At 42.0% G+C, this 18,095-nt stretch overlaps 1 protein-coding gene across 3 annotated transcripts in view; it reads right to left on the bottom strand.

Annotated features, from left to right (window-relative positions):
* Positions 1-474: 474 nt before the first annotated feature.
* The window catches only part of LOC117605566 (uncharacterized), a 56,904-nt gene continuing 39,283 nt past the window's right edge, over positions 475-18,095 (bottom strand). Inside the window, exons 3-5 of one of the 3 annotated variants that reach the window (XR_004581737.2) lie at positions 10,836-11,494; positions 9,974-10,060; positions 475-9,868 (exon numbers count right to left, since the gene is read on the bottom strand). Coding sequence is in view for 1 of the 3 variants with exons in the window: in XM_034327045.2 (XP_034182936.2) it covers positions 11,260-11,494 (235 nt within the window). In the remaining 2 variants the exon portion in view is untranslated. The other 2 variants (XR_004581738.2, XM_034327045.2) reach the window with 2 other exon arrangements.

The raw sequence follows: 18,095 nt of genomic DNA, 5'->3' as shown, positions 1-18,095 counted from the left end.
CTGTTGACGGGAGTCTCGCACTGATGAACAAATAAAGCGAAAAATTCACGTGCTTTTATGTCTTGAAAGGAGCTAAGTGTTTACAGTTTTTCGAGCAACGCATTACCGCCACCAAGAACTTCTACATTTTCAAATTGCGTGCATTTGCTGCCGTTGAAAACTCGCGCCACCAGTACCGAGAACTTTTATACAATTTTTTCGAACGATTTCACCCCCGTGTCGCGACGTCTCGAACTTTTACCTTCTCCCCTTATATAACGCAAAAATGCAACGCTTTTGTGCTTTTCGGTTAAAGCTTTCAGTTCTCTAAAAACAGAGTAATAGATTTGGGTTCTAATTCTAATCAAAAAAATTACAGAATATTAATATTTTATCAAGCAATTTAGAAAAAATATAAAATAATCTCAGATTCGTTAAATTTTACAACTAATTAATGCTATAATTCTAATATTATTTTCAAAATGTTCGTAAGATATCGAAATCCACTAAACACTGAGATCGTCAACAACAACAAAACAAGAACGAGGACTTATATGCAGCTATCCGCCACGATACAATACTGTTAATTACGGGGATGTTATTTAATTGTAATTACACCGAAGCCTGCGCCGTTAATATTAATTATCCGGCATGTCCCTGGTCCGTACCATCGCATTAATGATACGATCCTCCCCTGACGAGCTGTTGGCCTACATATCCATTTGTCGTGGAGCAGCAATATTTACGTGCCAAATTCACATTGGATCATTCACCTCGACGGACAACGTCGTGAATGTCGGTAGTGAGAATGTGTCGCGCTGGCGCCACTTCGTGCCTGCATTTGTCCAAGAAATTGACAGACAGGAGTCACATGGGAAAACTTAACGATGATGTGTTCTGCGATGGTCAATTGCGAAATGCTCTAAAATTGAAAAGTCGAGGATATCCAATGAATAAAACGAAAGTTGATCCGTCGAGAGAGGGTGAACGATTCAATTTTTAATTATAATTACCACAATGAATCCCTACATGCCATTATTTTTTTTTACACACCTCAATCAAGAGAGTCGATCTAATTCATTTAAAGTTAATACTAAATTAATAGGATTGGTCGAATTTCCTCATATATACAAATAATAAACATTCCAAAGGTAAAGTTACAATTAAGGTAATTAACAATGCAAAATAAGTTCGGTATACGGTAATTAAACTATAAACATAATTCCAGTCGGAACACATGAAAGGTATAAAACATATACCTATTTGTAGAATCTCGGGCAGGGAACAAATGTCGAATAAATTTTACCGTGGTAACGTAACATTAATATACAAACACGCGTGTACTTGCATACACGCCGGAGCTCAATATTTTCCGAGGCTATTATAAATTTTCAAGCAGAAAGTGAAGTAAACTCGAGATGAACGCAACAGAATGAAAACAGATGCATCCTATTACGACCGTTCGCGTTCTGTGCACCGTTGCCTCGCATAACGAGAGTTATAAATTTTATGCACGAATCGAGAACGCAACACTTACACTCTATTCTCACTAATTTAAGATTTTATGCGTTTTTGATTTGGAGTGGATTGCCAACTGTAAAGGCTGTCTGTATCGGTATACATTTCATGAAGGTGAAGAATATTAAAGAAGATTCTAAACTTTAAATTCGTACGAAATACAGGGTGGCTATAATGGAACGACAGAGTACGGTACCTTGTGTTTTCCAAGAACTTCAATTAACCAGCGCTAATTGACACCTCGTATACGGAGTAAAATTTTCAGTCAAACCTGACCGTGATTAAAGGGTTAATCCGTCATACGACTCTGAGCATCGTCTCTTTCTACACGATTTCGAGTCGACTGTCGAACGTTCATCGAAATCCGAATCGCAATTGCAGCTGATGCATGTACTTGACCAACCAGCCGGTCGCTCGACGTCGAGTATCATCGATCACCCTAATGCACGCGGAACATGTACACGTACTTTCATCGACGTATTCGTGTATTCGTAAAGTCCGGGTATCCAGTCTTCCGACTGAGGTAACACCTACAATGCTGCCGCTGTTCAATGCTGTTTGATGTCCGTTTTTATCCACTTACAGGAATTTCAATTCCTGATCAAATTCCGCAATTGAATCGTCAAAGGAATTACCAATTAGACATTAATGAAAATTAATATCTTTAACGTTGACTATGATTACAAATAAACAGCTCAAAATTCTAAAAATTGTAGACGGTAGTACCGAGCTTGTAAAAGGGTCGGATCAGAAGGTTTAAGGATGATTGTTTCTCGGGAAGAATGGATTTTCGATGGATTTTCAGTCACGTAAGTCCGTGGCGAAGTCCGCGAGCAAATACTGCTCGAAACTCGAAAGTAGCTTCCAGTTTGGGAGATTTCAATTTCCAAAAGTGTTACATACTTTGGTGGTCCGGCTGGCGGCAATCCCTCAGTTCGGGGAGTAATGGAATTGGTCTGGCCAATTGCGGCGTGCTATGAATATCTTTGCCGCGAAGAATTCAGTCAGAATCAAGGAGATCTCGAAGGATGGAGAACTGGGCGAACTTTGACGACAGTTCTTAGCTGGCCAGAGGTAGAATTCCTTGAAAATTCAACGGGAAAAATCCTCCTTGCCGTTCTGCTACGCTTGCTTTATCGAATACCACCGAATCGTGAAATGTTTTGTCGACGCAAGTAGCCATACATTCAGTTTACTTTACGATTATCCCTTTTCCCTAGCGATTCAGGGACGGATTTGTCCGTTCCTTTTACACATCGATCGTTTTCCTAACTGAACAGGCAGGAACAGCGTGCACATGATAGATGCACTGATGTAATCATCGTGATAAGAACACACGTTATTATTTCTGAAGAAATAAAAGCAATTTCTTTGACCCTATCTTCTGATTACATTTTTCACTTTCAGTTCGTTCGAAAATTAAAAGATGAATGATAAAAGTCATTTGTAAAATAATTTGTATCAATCAAAAAACTGTACTAAACGCAATCCTGTATTCATTTGAATAAATCTTACCTCTCACAAAATTTCAGAAAGTTTCGAAAAGCGCGAACCTTAAAATTTATGACCGTCAAGACTGCCAGGCGAAGTAACAATTCGGTATCTTCCTTTTAAAACTAGGATGCCGCTGGCAGCGTGGCAAACGTCAGAATACCTTTGAAATTGTTTCCTTATCCTAGCCGACGTTTCTTCGCTTGAACGAATCTTTTCTGAGTTCATAGACCCTCAGCACGAAAACCACAAACTCTACCGAAGAAACAACGAACGTATGTACGCTAGTATTTCTCGTGTTAGACACTGATTATTTCTTAGACGAATACAAACAGCTAATAAATTAAGAAAACCTTTTAGTACACCGTCGGTGAAAAGTTGAAGTTATGACGTTATTGAACTTTAACACGAAAATTACAAATGTTATTCTAGAAATGTACAAGCCTACACTTAAAATATCAGTTTTCAAGATAATAACCTAAATTTCCATAATTAGAATAACATCATTAATTTTTGAAAATTATTTCCTTGATTCTAAATCATATTAAAGGCGATCTACATTTATCGTGCGGCTTAAATTTTTAACACCTTGAGATAAACTAACAACCAGAATATCGTCTTTAAAATTAAAATAGTACCTGCAGTATCATTCTCCTATTACAATTAACAATTCTCAACAATACTAAAAATACCTTCTCGGTGTTTACAGATGTTCGACACGAGAAGTGGCCGAGCCGGCACATAAGTAGCGCGCAAGTAGTATCGGTCCGTGATGTGTCAGACACGAGCCATTTGTTACACATACGGTCGGAGGTGTCTTAAAAAATTACGAAGCCCCGCCGGTGCTCAGTCGTTAGAGTTGGTGAAATTGATAACACACGGAAACGTTCGAATGATAAATAGTTTTGATAGAACGTAGAGAAGGAGCAAAGATGAGAAAGGATCGGTGTAAGGAATGGAGACAGGAAGAAGCAAGTGGTTTCAGGAAAGAGAGAAAGACAGAGGTACACACAGACACACAGGATTCTAAGATCTACACGGTGCAGCACCCACTATTAATCAACTCGTGTTTTGTTGTTTTCCCACGAAAAAGATGCCCTGTTGCAACCGCCCCTTCGTATTATCGTACCAACTCGCCGAGGATACTTGCAGGAGAATTAAAGCGGCTCGTCCAAGAGAACCAAGGAAATCTTTAATTAGCTCCGACGGCTGCGTTTCATCCTTGTTCCTGTTGCTACGTGACGAGCTACACGAATCGAGCGAGAATTATTCGTTTTCGCAGCGTGTTTCTATTTATGTCGCTACAATCCCTCAGGGAATAAAGCGTACAAGGTGGCGTGTGCTTTTTTTCCTTCCTTGATCACGCGCTATTCTTGTCAAACATCCCTTTGGAAGCTGTGCACCGGTGCGAAGAAATCGTGGCGTTTCTCTGGCTCTTTGTTCCTTTCTTTGTTTTATTTTGCTTTTCAAGAGATCGTTTCGTTGGCACGCATTATAATTCTTGGACAAAATTCGTTCGTTCAAAGGTTGTTTGCGAGCTCCGCTTCCCGTTTGCATCGCTCCGGGACGATTGTGCTTTTTGTTCGCGTTCGTTACGGAAGCAAAGGGTTCAAAAATGTGCTGGAAAAAGGTTTGTCGACCAGTTTCCCGCGATACAGTCCGTGTTTTTATTGCGCCGACGTTTCGGATCGCCACGATTTATCGTTTCGGCCGAACAACCGATAACGTATATCTTCTTTTTGATTTTAATTTCCTGGTAAATTCGTTAACACGTTTTCGCGCCGTATAAATTCAACGAATAGAATTAACAGTGACGTATGTTTTTCGATACCTTTTTTGCTCTCTCAATTATTCAATTACGGTATCGAAAAGCGATTCGTCGAAAATCGCTTGAACCAGCGAGCAGAAACAAGGAAACTGAAATTCTACGTTTTTCGATGGACAAGAGAAAAGTGGCGTGAAAGAAACGAAGAGGAGGACGAAACGGTCGAAACAATAGAAACAATCCAACAATTTCCGAAGGGTGCTCGGTTGCTTAACAAAATAGTGACGCTTAAAAAGGCAACACAGGGGGTTGAAAGCGCGCAAGCTCAACCGGTAGCTCTCTGCTGGACACTCTCTGCTTTTATCATTTCAACGAAGAGTTTTGTTTCTGTACAGTGTGCGTGGATCCTTTCATGAACCCGCATATAAAGAACGAGAGAAAGAGAGAACGAGTGGTGAACATAGAGAAAATGCAGGAAGAGGCGGGGTAAGGGCAGCGAAGGATGAATTTTCTGCTGCGTTTAAAGCTCAAAGAACTCTCGCCCTCATAGTCCGGCCAAAATGTTTTAATTACTCATAGTACAAAAGCATCGCGTGGGAGTACTATGAAAAGTGTGAGCGCAAAAGGAAAGGTGAAAAGCGACAAAGGGCCCGGTCTACCGCGGTGCAGCCGCGGGAATAAAGAATTAAATTGGGAAAGGGATAAAACGGCTGGAAGGAATGTTACAAGACAATGACGTATGCAGCCTTCTATTTCGTTTAACTACCATCTTTACCTTGTAACACAGATTCCTGAATATTATGTAAATTTTCTAGTTAGACGAGCCGGGAAATCGCACGATTTACCATCATCCCCCTTTTGCAACTCGTCTCTGTTACAGGTTTTCCATGTTTGCCTAGCGTTCTGCTGAAACAGTTCTTTCGTTTTCTTTTCTTCAATCCTTAATGAAAGCACCCTCCGCGTTTTCCTTATTTCCGTCTCTGATTTTACCAAAGGGATAGATTTTTTCTTCAAATGAAAGCGGAATAGAGGAGAAAAGAGTAGAAGAACGGTGTAATTTTACGAATCGCAGTTATTGTTGATACTGATTCTACCGTAAGATTTTTATATATGAAAAGAAGTTTCATTAAGTAAATTCGGACAAAACGTTTGCTCTTGTAATTCTCTTCTTTCTTTCACATCTGAACCAGCACATTCCATTACAGGATAAATCTCAGTTTATCGCTCTCCAGATGGACATACCGTTATCGCGGTTACAAACTTTGCGAAACAGTTTAGCGCACAACTCGCTATCATCTAAATTGAACTAGCTCTAAAATTCGAACAGTAGCGATATACTATAAATAGACGAACTACAGTTCTGTCGATAATCCGGTGAAAACTTTTGAAAGCTCTCGTAACTTGTTGGAAATTGTCATGTTCGGATAGTAACTCCTAAAGATCGTCGTTATTTTCGACGATTCGACAGTTTCAACCTGAAGCGATCGTTCTTTCATCTGACATGCAACATTCCGTACGATGCAAAGTTTATAATATAGAGGAGCGTCGTTTTCGATTGACTTAGAGCAGCCAAGACTTGCAGCGAAAAGCTCGACGACGCTTGACCCTGCGGTTTCCACTAACTTCTAACTAACGGCGATCGATGCGAATCGCCGGCTAACGTCAAATTTTCCTTCCGTTCTGGCTCCACGATCCCTTGCGGTTTCGGACAGCCATCGAGTTGGCTGGCGTTGCCAAGTCGAGGAATCTTCATCGGATTCGGAGCAATGTTTTCTTTACCTTCCTCGAAACGGCCATGACAACCGATTGCCCTCTCGAACTTCGTGCGGAGAGGGTTGCGTGTAAAATTTTATTCGAACGTTTCACGATTCACGCTCGACACACTTTACGTCCCTTTACTTTCGGTTATTTTACGCCCGATCGTGTGAGAGCTTAGTTTTTATTCATTTTTGCGTGAAATCTTAAGATACGAGATCTTCATTTGCTTAAATTAATCTCCTTCTTTAAATTAGAAGGAAATCGCTATCAAATTACACTGTTAAATATGTGGGTTCAAATTTTAATTACGAATATCCATAATGAATAGATTCGACGTTATTTTATATTAGAAAAATATATTCAGTAATTAAGCATGAACAGATTACACTTTTACGTAGACGAAAATGTAAATAACTTGGAAGCTAGAAAACAAGATCCTCCCTGGCAGTAACATTTTAATTAAAGAACCGAGCGTTTAGCGAGTTATTGACGACACTGCTAGACTTGTTTATCCAGCATTCAATTAACTTCGAAGTATCTCCGAGTTAACCCTTCGTTTCGCCCACCCTTCGTGATTCTTACTCACAATCAGCATCATTCTTCTTTTTCTGGACTGGAACGATATGGCAGAAGATAAAATGGAAACGTGCCTCCCTTCACGAACGCTGTTTTCTCAAATAGGGTGCACCGTTCAGGGTGACTCACCATAACTTAGCATCTCAAGTAATTATTTTATTCCTAGTGAAAAGTGTCTAGAGAAGAAATATATTCTGCTCAAGGTTAAACGATTAAACCTAACGTTATTTTTTCAAGTTTTTAGAGCAAAATAATTTTCATTTTTTTAAAATTAGAAATATAGCATTATTTATTTTATATAGGGACGTTTAGTTTAATGATCTAGAATTTGTATGATATTGACGTAATCTTTCATCTGTCAAAATGGCACCATTTTTACCGTTCAAACAAGATTGATCGTTCAAACAGACCGGTTCCATCTGATTAACATAGGGCACGTCGATTGAACGACTCTCGTTCCCCGTATTTACGCAATACCCATTCTTTTCTCTCTTTCTCTCTCTCTTACCGTTCGATTCGCTGCAAGCACGAGTACAATGGGCTTAATACGCTCACAAGGCACCCTTCAGCAACGGGGGCGGCTTTTATTTAGCCGGTAGTGGAGTTAATCGAAACGTTTACCCTGCACTCTTGGAACATGAGCAAAAACTTTTAATTGAATATAAATAATTAATGGGGAACACGAGGCCGTTGAAAGGGTCCGGGTTTTTCGAGTTCCAATGCAAAACAACGTCGCTGAAACTACGAAACTGTCATTGTTCCCGGCTGTTTCCTGTCGGCCGGGCGGTTGAAAGAAACGAGAAACCTGGACGAAATTAAATGCGGCGTGTTAATCGAACGAAGGTGGAAGAGAATCCGAGCGATACCGCTTCGCCGAGTCGAAGCTTTCCCTCGGAATTCCGTGGGGGTCATCATTTTCGAAGATTCCCAGGAAGTAATTCTCGACGTGAGCAAGGCCGTTAGATGAAATTGAGCGAAAGAGGAAAGCTGGAAAAAGAGGAGGACGACCGACTATCTCGTGGAAATCTGCTCGTAACCGTTCGTGGCCTGATTTTACTCGTCGAACCCACGAAGACAGTGGACTCTCTGCCGAAATGCTGGCCTCTACGCTCGGAAACGTTCGAGGAAACGATTCCTATCAGAAGCATGTAAATCGGAAAACGAAGACGAAATCATCCGCGCGATGAAAGATGTACGATCAGGTGAAAGGGAGCAAAACGAACGCAAGGTAACACGAGTTATAACCAAAAGTATCGAAGAAAGAATCGAAGAAAGCTTTACCTTCGTTCTTTTTTAAGCTGCAACTTGTAAAGAAACGATCAGAAACCTCCAGACTCCATAAATGCTCGATATAAATCATATCCGGTGAACGGCGCGCGTTTCGACGTTTCAATTTCGTGCGAAATACAGGAAACGTGAATGAAAATAGAAGCCGGCGCGGTCGAGCCTTCACGTTCACGCTTCCGAACAAACTTCCGAACGCGATATCAATCTTCAGCGAGAAACCCTTTCCAAGAAAATACCTTATTTTCCAACTTAATCTCGCATGCACGTGGCAACGTTTTCGCGAACCGACCTTTCGAACCGATCTTTTTCTATTTTATCCACAAGACATGTTTCTATAAAAAATATCAGCTACTTTCTACGAGAATGATCGCGAATGGCTAGCCAAGAGCGTGCACAGGGAAAGTGTCGATGCCGAATGCAATGAAAACTAGTGATCCAATGTCATTTTTACGTGGCGTCGGCGTCGGCGTCGCGAAGCTTCGCCTCGGCCGGGCCCTCGAGCGTAGCCCGGAAAATGGATCGGCCGTTCGATCGGCAGACGTATTTCAATTTCATACGCGAGTGCCCCCGTCATTTTCTCGCACGTAGAAAGCGTCAGGGAGTAATGAAAAATTTACCATGCGACGACGAAGCAGACCTCTCTAGCATACATAGCATTGGAAATACCGACAGTCGCGTTTATGTCACGGCCGTGTTGCACGATATAATGTTGCTCGACCATTTTAACCGGTACCGTCTTCTATTTTTCACGGTTCCTCTTCGCCCCGTTTACCTTCCTGCCCACCAAGGACACTGACATTCGTGTCGCGTCCCGTCACGTCATTATTCACGGGGACAGTCTCGATAAACGAACACGAGATGCAAGGGAGAAATTAATAATCAGATGGTAGAAAACGCGTGTATCGGCTTGGATTCGTTGCGGATTTTCTCAAAAAGAATACTGGATGAGGCGGGAGTGCTAAATAAATCTGACGGGATACACTGCGCTTTTCCGTGTCGCGAAACGTCGCAACGAGATAATTATGTAGCCGGCGATTATGGAGGAAAATTGCGGGGGAAGGAAAAGAGAGAACAGAGATACGCTATCGCAGGTCAGCAGCAGTTTCTTTCTAACCCGATGCCGGATTGTAGCGAAACAATAGCGAAGAGTAATTAGCGACGTTTCACGGACGATGATAATTAACGAATTTCTACGGGACCGGCGAAGTTTCGAGGCTCACAATGAAATATCCAGCCCGCCTTTCTCCACTGTTTCCCAATCTTGTTTCAACCCAATGACCCGTTTCATTCGATCCCCGTCTCAATGGACGCCTCAATGAAATCGAAACAATCGTAGCCGGCCAGAAAGAGAATCATTGTTACTACTTACCGGTGTATTATTGGATTTTCTTTTTGGAATGCCTAGCTGCCGTGGGTTTCGCCCCTGGCTACGTACAATTCACGCTGGGCGTTCAAGAACTTCTACGAATTATTTCTTCCAGCCTTCATTCATCCCTATTTATAGGAAGTTCGTTTAAACGTCAGTGAGTTAAATCAATACACTTTCATCAATGAGCATACAATTTTCTTTTAAATTTTCATAAATTCAAAAGGACATACTTTAACTTCCTAGATGATCTCTTCTAATTTAAATCAATCACCTTGTTATCGATTGATCGATGATTCACCGACGTCTTTCTTGAACAACTGCAAATAAAAATGTTCGTAAGTAAAGATAAGAAGCAACTGAGCTGTGTTGCCAAATTCGTACAAGTTTTCAGAAAAATTATACAGAAGAAATCTGTAGAATTTGAAAAACACTTCAACTGAAATATATTGCTCTTCGCGCCGTCTTCTTTCGCGTTCTTCTCGAGAACCATCAAGCGACTTAATAAAATATTCCCATAATCAGTTGAAGACTCAATGTACCGACGAGAGGAGCAGGTCTGTCTACGCGCAGTATTATACGGGTGCACGCGGTTGAGCACGATAGATGCAAATGCGGTTACAAAGCCCACTCGTAGATCGAGGAGATGGCAAATTCATGAAGCGGCCAGAAAAACAGCGGCAGATGAGCACGGTGGACCTTAAACTGGTGAAAATGGGAAGTTGGACGAGGTCCAACGCGAAGGTAATCGGCAGTCTCGGATTTCGTGCAAACAGCAAAAACCGTCCAGTTGGAACACGACCAATGGAACCACTGGCGCACCGTAAATTTTTTCCCTTTCCCTCGGATAACGAGTAGCTTGTAAAATTGAATACCGCCGAGCTTACAAGACGCTAGTCTTCGTCTTCGCCCATCAAACCAACGTCTCTTGTACAGACGTACACGTAACGAGGCAAGAAGTACGTTGATTCAAGAATAGCGATTCAAAATCAGAGCACTTGGAGGAATGCTTTAAATTTACTGTAAAGATTATTACTGGATCGAAGGAAAATTGTCGTTTTAATAGAGCGAATGAAATTGAAAAAGCCATCGTACCGTGGACGAGGATCAGACTCGACGAAACGTAAGGATATCCTCGACGGTAGGAACTGTGACGAATATCGGGATTAATCTTCGTTATTCTCGTCCAGGCGTGAGTACGACGAGAAAACAAATCTCCGGGACGCCATCCGCGGGATTTATGCGCCACCAGAATGGGTTGATTCGATTCGAGGAAGAAAGGAGAGAGAACGATGGGGATGGTTTTACTTAAGAAGCTTCCGGCCCACCTTACTTCACTTAGCTCCGTCGTAGATGCGGTTGGAGTTTCAAGTAAACATCCGGCTGGGCCACTTCCTCCCAGGAGCGAAACTCTCCGGCATATCTGATTTTCTAACCGATCGTGGCTCAATAACTTTCACCCCTCAGACACTCTCTCCCGTTCTCTCTTTCTCGCTGCATACCTCTCGACCATCTCCACTTAAATTACTGCTTGAATACTCGCTCGCAATAATCTGCAACGAAACTTCGGAAGTCTATTTATTATTCCAGATGATCTTGGTGGAATCGAGTATGGGGGCATGTCGGAACCATCGACTTGTCGTTGCAGCTTCTCCTCTTGATTTATACCCAGATTTCTTTCGGATTGAAAATATTTGCCTGGTTCAAGTAAGTGCCAGTTGTAGAAGGGGGTCTCGTCTTCGTTAAGCACGAACCTGTAAATCAAACAATTCTATATTAGAATTAGGAGAATTAACGAATGTGTTTGTTAAGACGATTAGCAAGGCTGAAGATTACAATAATACCTTTAAGCACCTTCTTAAAACAAAAGTTCATACTATGAAAATGTGCTCAACTATCGTAGTTTATCATTCCACGTTCCACAGCGATCAAGTCCCTTCACAATAAACTAAACAGAAACTCGCCAGAGTTTACAGTACCATTCCCCCGACCTAAACTCTCCTAATACTGCCTTCACTCACCGTGCTCTCTAAAACTTCACCCTCTAAACTCCATCCTAAACTCTCCCTCATCGAATACCCCACGCTCTTAAGAACATCCATCGATACAGATTCTTAGCCACCGTTCAGGCACATCGTCCTATCATCACACCTTCCTCACCAAAAATTTTCTCATACTTCATCAAACCATCCGGTGTAAATGTTTTTACTTAAAAAATAGAGAAGTATTGCAGAAAGTGCAATTTCAATCGCTTACGTCTGAACATGATGAATTTTTCGATTTGCTCTTTCGTTTCAAGTAGAAGAACTCTTCAAACAGGATCCGCCGTCGAAACACACGCGGTATTCCCATAAACGACGCGTCAAGCTGCGTGTCACCCTTTCGCATGGTGGTCGAAATAATAGTAACTGTTATTATCTATTTAACGACGGGTCCCGCGGACAATTTAGCGGCGAACGCATTATCCGGGGGTAGGGTGAACAGGAGGGAGCGAGAGGGGTGGCGAAGAGCGGTCATAGCGATGCACACCGAACCGTGCACTTTACAGCAGGGCAACGCGCGCCAATGACAATTTTAATGCGAGCATTCATCACGAGGGCCGGTGCACGGCATCGTGCAAGTCGCGCGAACGCGGCCACCGAGCAATGGAATAAATTTGGCGAACTCTGATGCGGCATAAACGGGGCCCACCCCTGATGACCGGACGGCCACCGTTTAAACCAGCGGCATTATTCACGATTCACCGTGTCCTCCCTTTCGTCGCCACCCACCCAACCTAGCCCGACCACCATTTTTGCCGCCCCCAACAAATTTACGCGAATTCACACCGGTTGCTGCCCAACACCCCCGAAAATGTAGGCTGGAACGTCTATTACCGTTGCTGGGCCGAATGTCGGCTCCAAGTGTGCCAACCACCCTCTAACGAGAAAAATTGAAAATACATATATAGGTTCTTGAATAGAGCGTCGTCTATTTTAGTGTGATCGAAATTCTGTTGAAATTCATCGACGCGTTACACGCGCCGGTTTCTACCGTGTGATAGAACGGAACAGGGAGCAAGATTTGATTAGCGTTTCGGTGTTGATGCACCAGTAATTAGCACAATTGGCGTGTACGCAGAAATCGACGCAACAGCCGCGTACGCGTACGCTCGACGTTAATGAGACCGATTAAAGTGTCTGAAAGCGTGAATGAAATTCTAACCGGTGGTGCAAAAGCGTACTTTGGAGTCGGAACGAGAAGTTGAAGAAAACTTTCCAGATATCGATTGCTTTTGTTTCGGAGCGTATCGAGACAAAGGCGGTTGCTTTGCATCGCTGGAACAGTAATTGCAACTAAACTGTGTGCGTGGAATGTCGAGGAGTCGGCTGAAAGCGGAAAATTTTTTTCCAACTTTCGCATTTACGAAAGTACCAAATGGAAGGAAAAATACTGAATACTTAATTTAAAGATTGATTCATGATCACGCTGTTACGGATTTAACACTTGATATTACGTCCCGGTATTCGAATCTGGAAGGAACCATAAATTTTTCGAACGATTCCGGCGCGACCCAGTCCATTTAAATATCAGTAACAGGAAACCAATCTACTCCATTCGGCTGCCGGAAATTACCTTCGCCCGTTGCCACTTCGCGTTAGATCTAACATGACTGGAAAGAAAAATAAATGTTACTTTCTCTCTCGGTTCGTAATAATCGTGAACAAATAAAATAAAACGCGTATCTGCTATTTCCACTCTTCTGTTCCTCTTGTTCAAAAAGTTTTACGTTGAAAAATAATAAAAGAAGGTAAAATAATTCAACCGGCTTCGAGCCTTTTATCATTGGATTGCATTCGATGTTTCGTAATCCTTTGTTTTATGTAAGCTAAGCGTAACATAAACAAACACACCAGGTTTTTTCCCCTGAAACATTCGATATAATTCTTGTCGAACGATCGAGGAATTTTATTAATATTATATTTTATTATGCTAAGAGTGATAACGAAAATACGAGTTTTCTTTTATTAAAAACATCTCAGTAATAATAAAAGAAAAGTTTACACAAAAGATCAAAATAAACTGATTCATATGTAAAATGCAAGCACAACAGTTGTTCTCTCTCCGCTATTTACACAAGACTGAATAAACCTGATGCTTCGAATCGGTTGACGTTAAATCGAAAAGATTTAAATGCTGTAGAAAAGTTTAGAATACTTTATGAGGGAAAAGTATATAAGCTCGGGGATCTTTCGACGATCGAAACATTCGATTTCCTATCATACATAAGTGCATATTCGTATTTCCATCGTGCTCGCGATTTCATCAAATCCGCTGATCCTCCATAGGTAATGCGAAATCTCCTTCTTCTATTATACGAAATTGAAACGTGTTCATGGAAAACGACTATCGCAAATTCTGAATAACGTTTCTCAGAAATTAATGCTATTTTGAATATCGAGATTCACGTAAAACCCTGGTTTCTACAAAAATTCAGAAAACGGACACCGATGCGGGATGAATCATCGATGATACGATGACAAGGCTCGCGCTGCAATTTCCCTAAGCTGCAATAATCCGAACTTGTAACAGGGTATATCGCTTAACGCGGCGGGATCGAGGATCCTGCGGGAATTAAGCGAACCGAAGGGAACAAGCAAAGGGTAGTGGTCGGTACCGATACGAAGTCGAGCATTATCGTTACAATGAGATTCCGCTGCGGTACCGGAAACGCTCGGCCAGCCGCGACACGCAACGTCGCGGAAACAAAGCGCGACGATCTTGGTTATTTCGTAGGTAAACGCGGACCTCGTGGAGACGTTTCAATGTGGACGACATAATGGGTCGCCTAGCATGCGGTACTATCGCAAGGCCAGAAGGTAATAACTCATTGTCCATTGCTCCGCGACTCTGCGAGTCAGGTACTGATGATTTCCTTCCGGCGCTGTAGGCCTCGCCTCGCCTCGCCTCGTCCTCGGCCAACTCGAGGAACGCCTAGCTTCTGACGGATATTGCACGGAGGCTGCCGTACTAGCTGATGTACCAATCCCAATGATTTACCGAACGCGACGCCGCGTCATCGACCGGATAAATTATTTACCCTTCGGTCGGCGGTAATTTGAATCAGCGTCGAAGCGTTTCCTGCTTGAGATACGTGCATCGTGATGGACACCCTTCGAACGTTTCCGAGGGCCTTTTAGCCAAGAACGAAACATGTTGCAAAATTTCAGGAAAAATGATGATTATTCAATTTGATGTTTAGAAGCATCTGACATTAACCCTTTGCGGTCGAGGAGTTTTTCTCCCTGGGTCGAATATATTTTTTTGTATAAAGCGATATCTGCTTATAAAATAAATTTTAGTGAAACTAATTTTGATTTCAGTAAATGTAATCTTATATCACTAATCAAAGAATGATTGTGTCGATTGCAATTCATGTAAAACATGTATGACGCAATGGTAAGAACAAAGTATTGCCAACTAGGAAAACGAAATTATTTTTTGCCGCTTCTGCGGCGACATTTGACCTAGTAAATAGAAATGCGATGCTACTTGTATTCGACCGCAAAGGGTTAAACTTTTTCAATCTTATGGTGAACTATATACTCGTTAAAGCATTTTCAGTGTATGTACAGTGACATTGATCGCCACAAGGGACCACCAAGGTGGTCAACGGGTGGTTGAAAATCGTACGATAAGTACCTACTTCTCGTGGACACGCACAGAGCACTCCCGCGAGTCGAGTAAAATGGAAAACTTTTATCTTGGTCGCGATCAACGTAACGATTCAACTTCGTGACGAAGATTCGAACAGTCGGTAGCCGCGAACGCGGTGTTCCTTCGGTTCTCGCGATAAATTCGCATCGACCGACTTTCGTTCCCCCCTAGGCAGATAATCCATCAAAACTCGTTCCAACAATTCACGTCGGGCCTAGCCGAGGCTTGCCTGCAACTCCGCGGGAATCACCGAAGGAACTTCGACGTTCCGTACGTTTTCGCCGTTGTTGTCGTCGTCGACTTCTTCCACGGGAACGTCATCCGGCGACGTGAAGTGTTGGATGATTGAACGGCGAGCTTAAAACCCGGAATCACTCGAACGGGGAAGCTAAAAGGATTTCGATAGAGGCGTCGAGCGTCGAGGTAAATGCAAAAGAAAGGAGCGCCGCTGGAAAAAGGCAGAGGAAGAAGAAGAAGAAGTAGAAGAAGAAGCATAGGGAACTGCCACGACGAACTATCAGACAACGGGGAGAAAAGGGAAGAGAAAAAAAATAAAACTGTGAAAAGAGGGTAGAAGAACACGGCGTAGCTCTCTTTCATCGTAACCGTGTCTCTGAAAATGCAGATGTTCCATCGAGCTTTCCCCTCACCTTCTGTTACGCTACCACCGACGACGCATTTGACAGGAATACGCAATAATCTCTGCTAGCAGTGTATGCTGGCGCCTGTTGAGCATTCATCATACCTGTCGATTTCTACGGCGCATCTATCTAGACACCTACGCTTCCCGCTCTAAATTATCGCGTCTGTTCGCACGGACATAGCTGCGCGGGCCTAAATCTACAGACAGATTCAAAAGCTTCATGGCGAGTTTCAAAGATGAATATTTCTATCAATTTAAAGGTTTCTATATATTTTCAGACGTCTCGTTAATCGGAAAATTAGAGCAACTGAAATGGAATTAAAAAGTTCAACGATTCGATTAGCACAATGCAAATGGATCTATTAAAATCTTAATTATTTAATCAATATTGGATATTTAAACGTCAATTAAAGTACATTGTTCCTTCTATATTTATATTTATGATATGATCCACTTTTCCCGTGATATGCGCGAAATAGAACAACCATCGATTGGCATAAGAAACATACAACCAAAGCCCAAACTATATCCGCATTACCTTCTCATTCTCACGTGAATTATTCAATCCCATAGACGATTGACCCCGTTTGAAACTGCCTCTACGTCTATAGGCACACTGTGTGTATATCATAGAACGGTGGTGCAACATGGATGCAACCAGTAGTGAAAATATACTGCATATCGTGCGTTTCCCTGGTGCACAATGTATCGGCCGAACGAGAAACACAAGCGCCGACGCGTTTCTCCTTTTGTTTCCATTTGCCGGGTATATTTCATCGGCTTCCACCAGGACGATGGGCTTCCAATCGTTCTTCTGATTTAAGTGCACGTTTTAGAATCTTAAAAAGTGAAACGCATCGCGACTCTCACGCATCCCCTTGGAAAACACTTCGACGCGTTCAACTTCGCTTACAAGCGCGTACTTTTTCCGCGCGAATGCACGGAAAATTGTTTCGCGAAATAATTTTTTTGTAATCTTTGTAAAATGTACCTAGAATGCTTCAAAAACGACGATTCAATCGAAACTGGTAGCGATCGAATCGAGGAACGAAAGACTTTGTGATCGAAATTGAAACAGTTCGAATTTAATTTGCCTGATGAAAAATGAATGCCGTTGACCATGTCTGTTTGCACGAAAGGGGATTTCACCAGGCGGAAAAAATCGGACATTTTTCCCCGCGATGATTTAGCACATCCTTTTCAGGATCGAGATCGGAAAACATATTTTAAAACCGAACGTCATGGCCATCTGACGATCTACATTGCCATGAATTTACGGTGTTACGATAATTATATCCCTGTTCATAAATTGAAATTACTACTTCTACTTAGTTGGAACTTAGATTCTTGGCTTTTAGTGACATTAGATCGATAGAATCTGAATTTAGAAACTTTTTTCTCTCCTATAAATACCAAGAATCCGTCCTGAAGGTCGGTGACACACGGAATTTATTGTTAGACTCGTTCCCTCTCTCCCGAGTAGAACTTACAATTAGATTATTGGCCTTCAGTGCCATTAATTAGACAGAATTTGAACTTAATTTTTGTTCTATATTTTATTTACAAAAATAGGAGGTTCTATGTTAAGTTCTTTATAGATTTTCTCAGGCTTCTTCCGAGATTGAAAGCGAATGGTGGGAGGCTACCTTCCCTTAATCAAGTCTACGTTGCCCCCGAGTGTACATTATAGATGATTTAAATTCGACAAACGATCGCAGGGAAATTAGTCGAAGAACGTTTCGTTTTACTACATTCCCTATTTCGCCGGTTTTTACACCCTCGAAGGTATAAAAGAATAATTGAATTTTCAAAGACAGAAAAGAAAACGTTACCTTTATCTGCCGCTATCCATATTATCCTTGCGCTTTAGTGTAACGCGAAATTAGTCCCCGAGGAGGTTTTCTGAAACTAAATTCCACTCTTATCCGCGAAATTAAACTGTCTATTCCTCTCGAAATCCCTTCATCGCTAGATTATTTTAAACAATTTTTATGCTATCTAAATCCGAATAAATG

This window comes from Osmia lignaria, chromosome 14 (assembly GCF_051020975.1).
Source record: "Osmia lignaria lignaria isolate PbOS001 chromosome 14, iyOsmLign1, whole genome shotgun sequence".
In the NCBI taxonomy this organism is placed as follows: Eukaryota; Metazoa; Arthropoda; class Insecta; order Hymenoptera; family Megachilidae; genus Osmia; species Osmia lignaria.
This window is presented reverse-complemented; position numbering and strand designations above follow the sequence as displayed.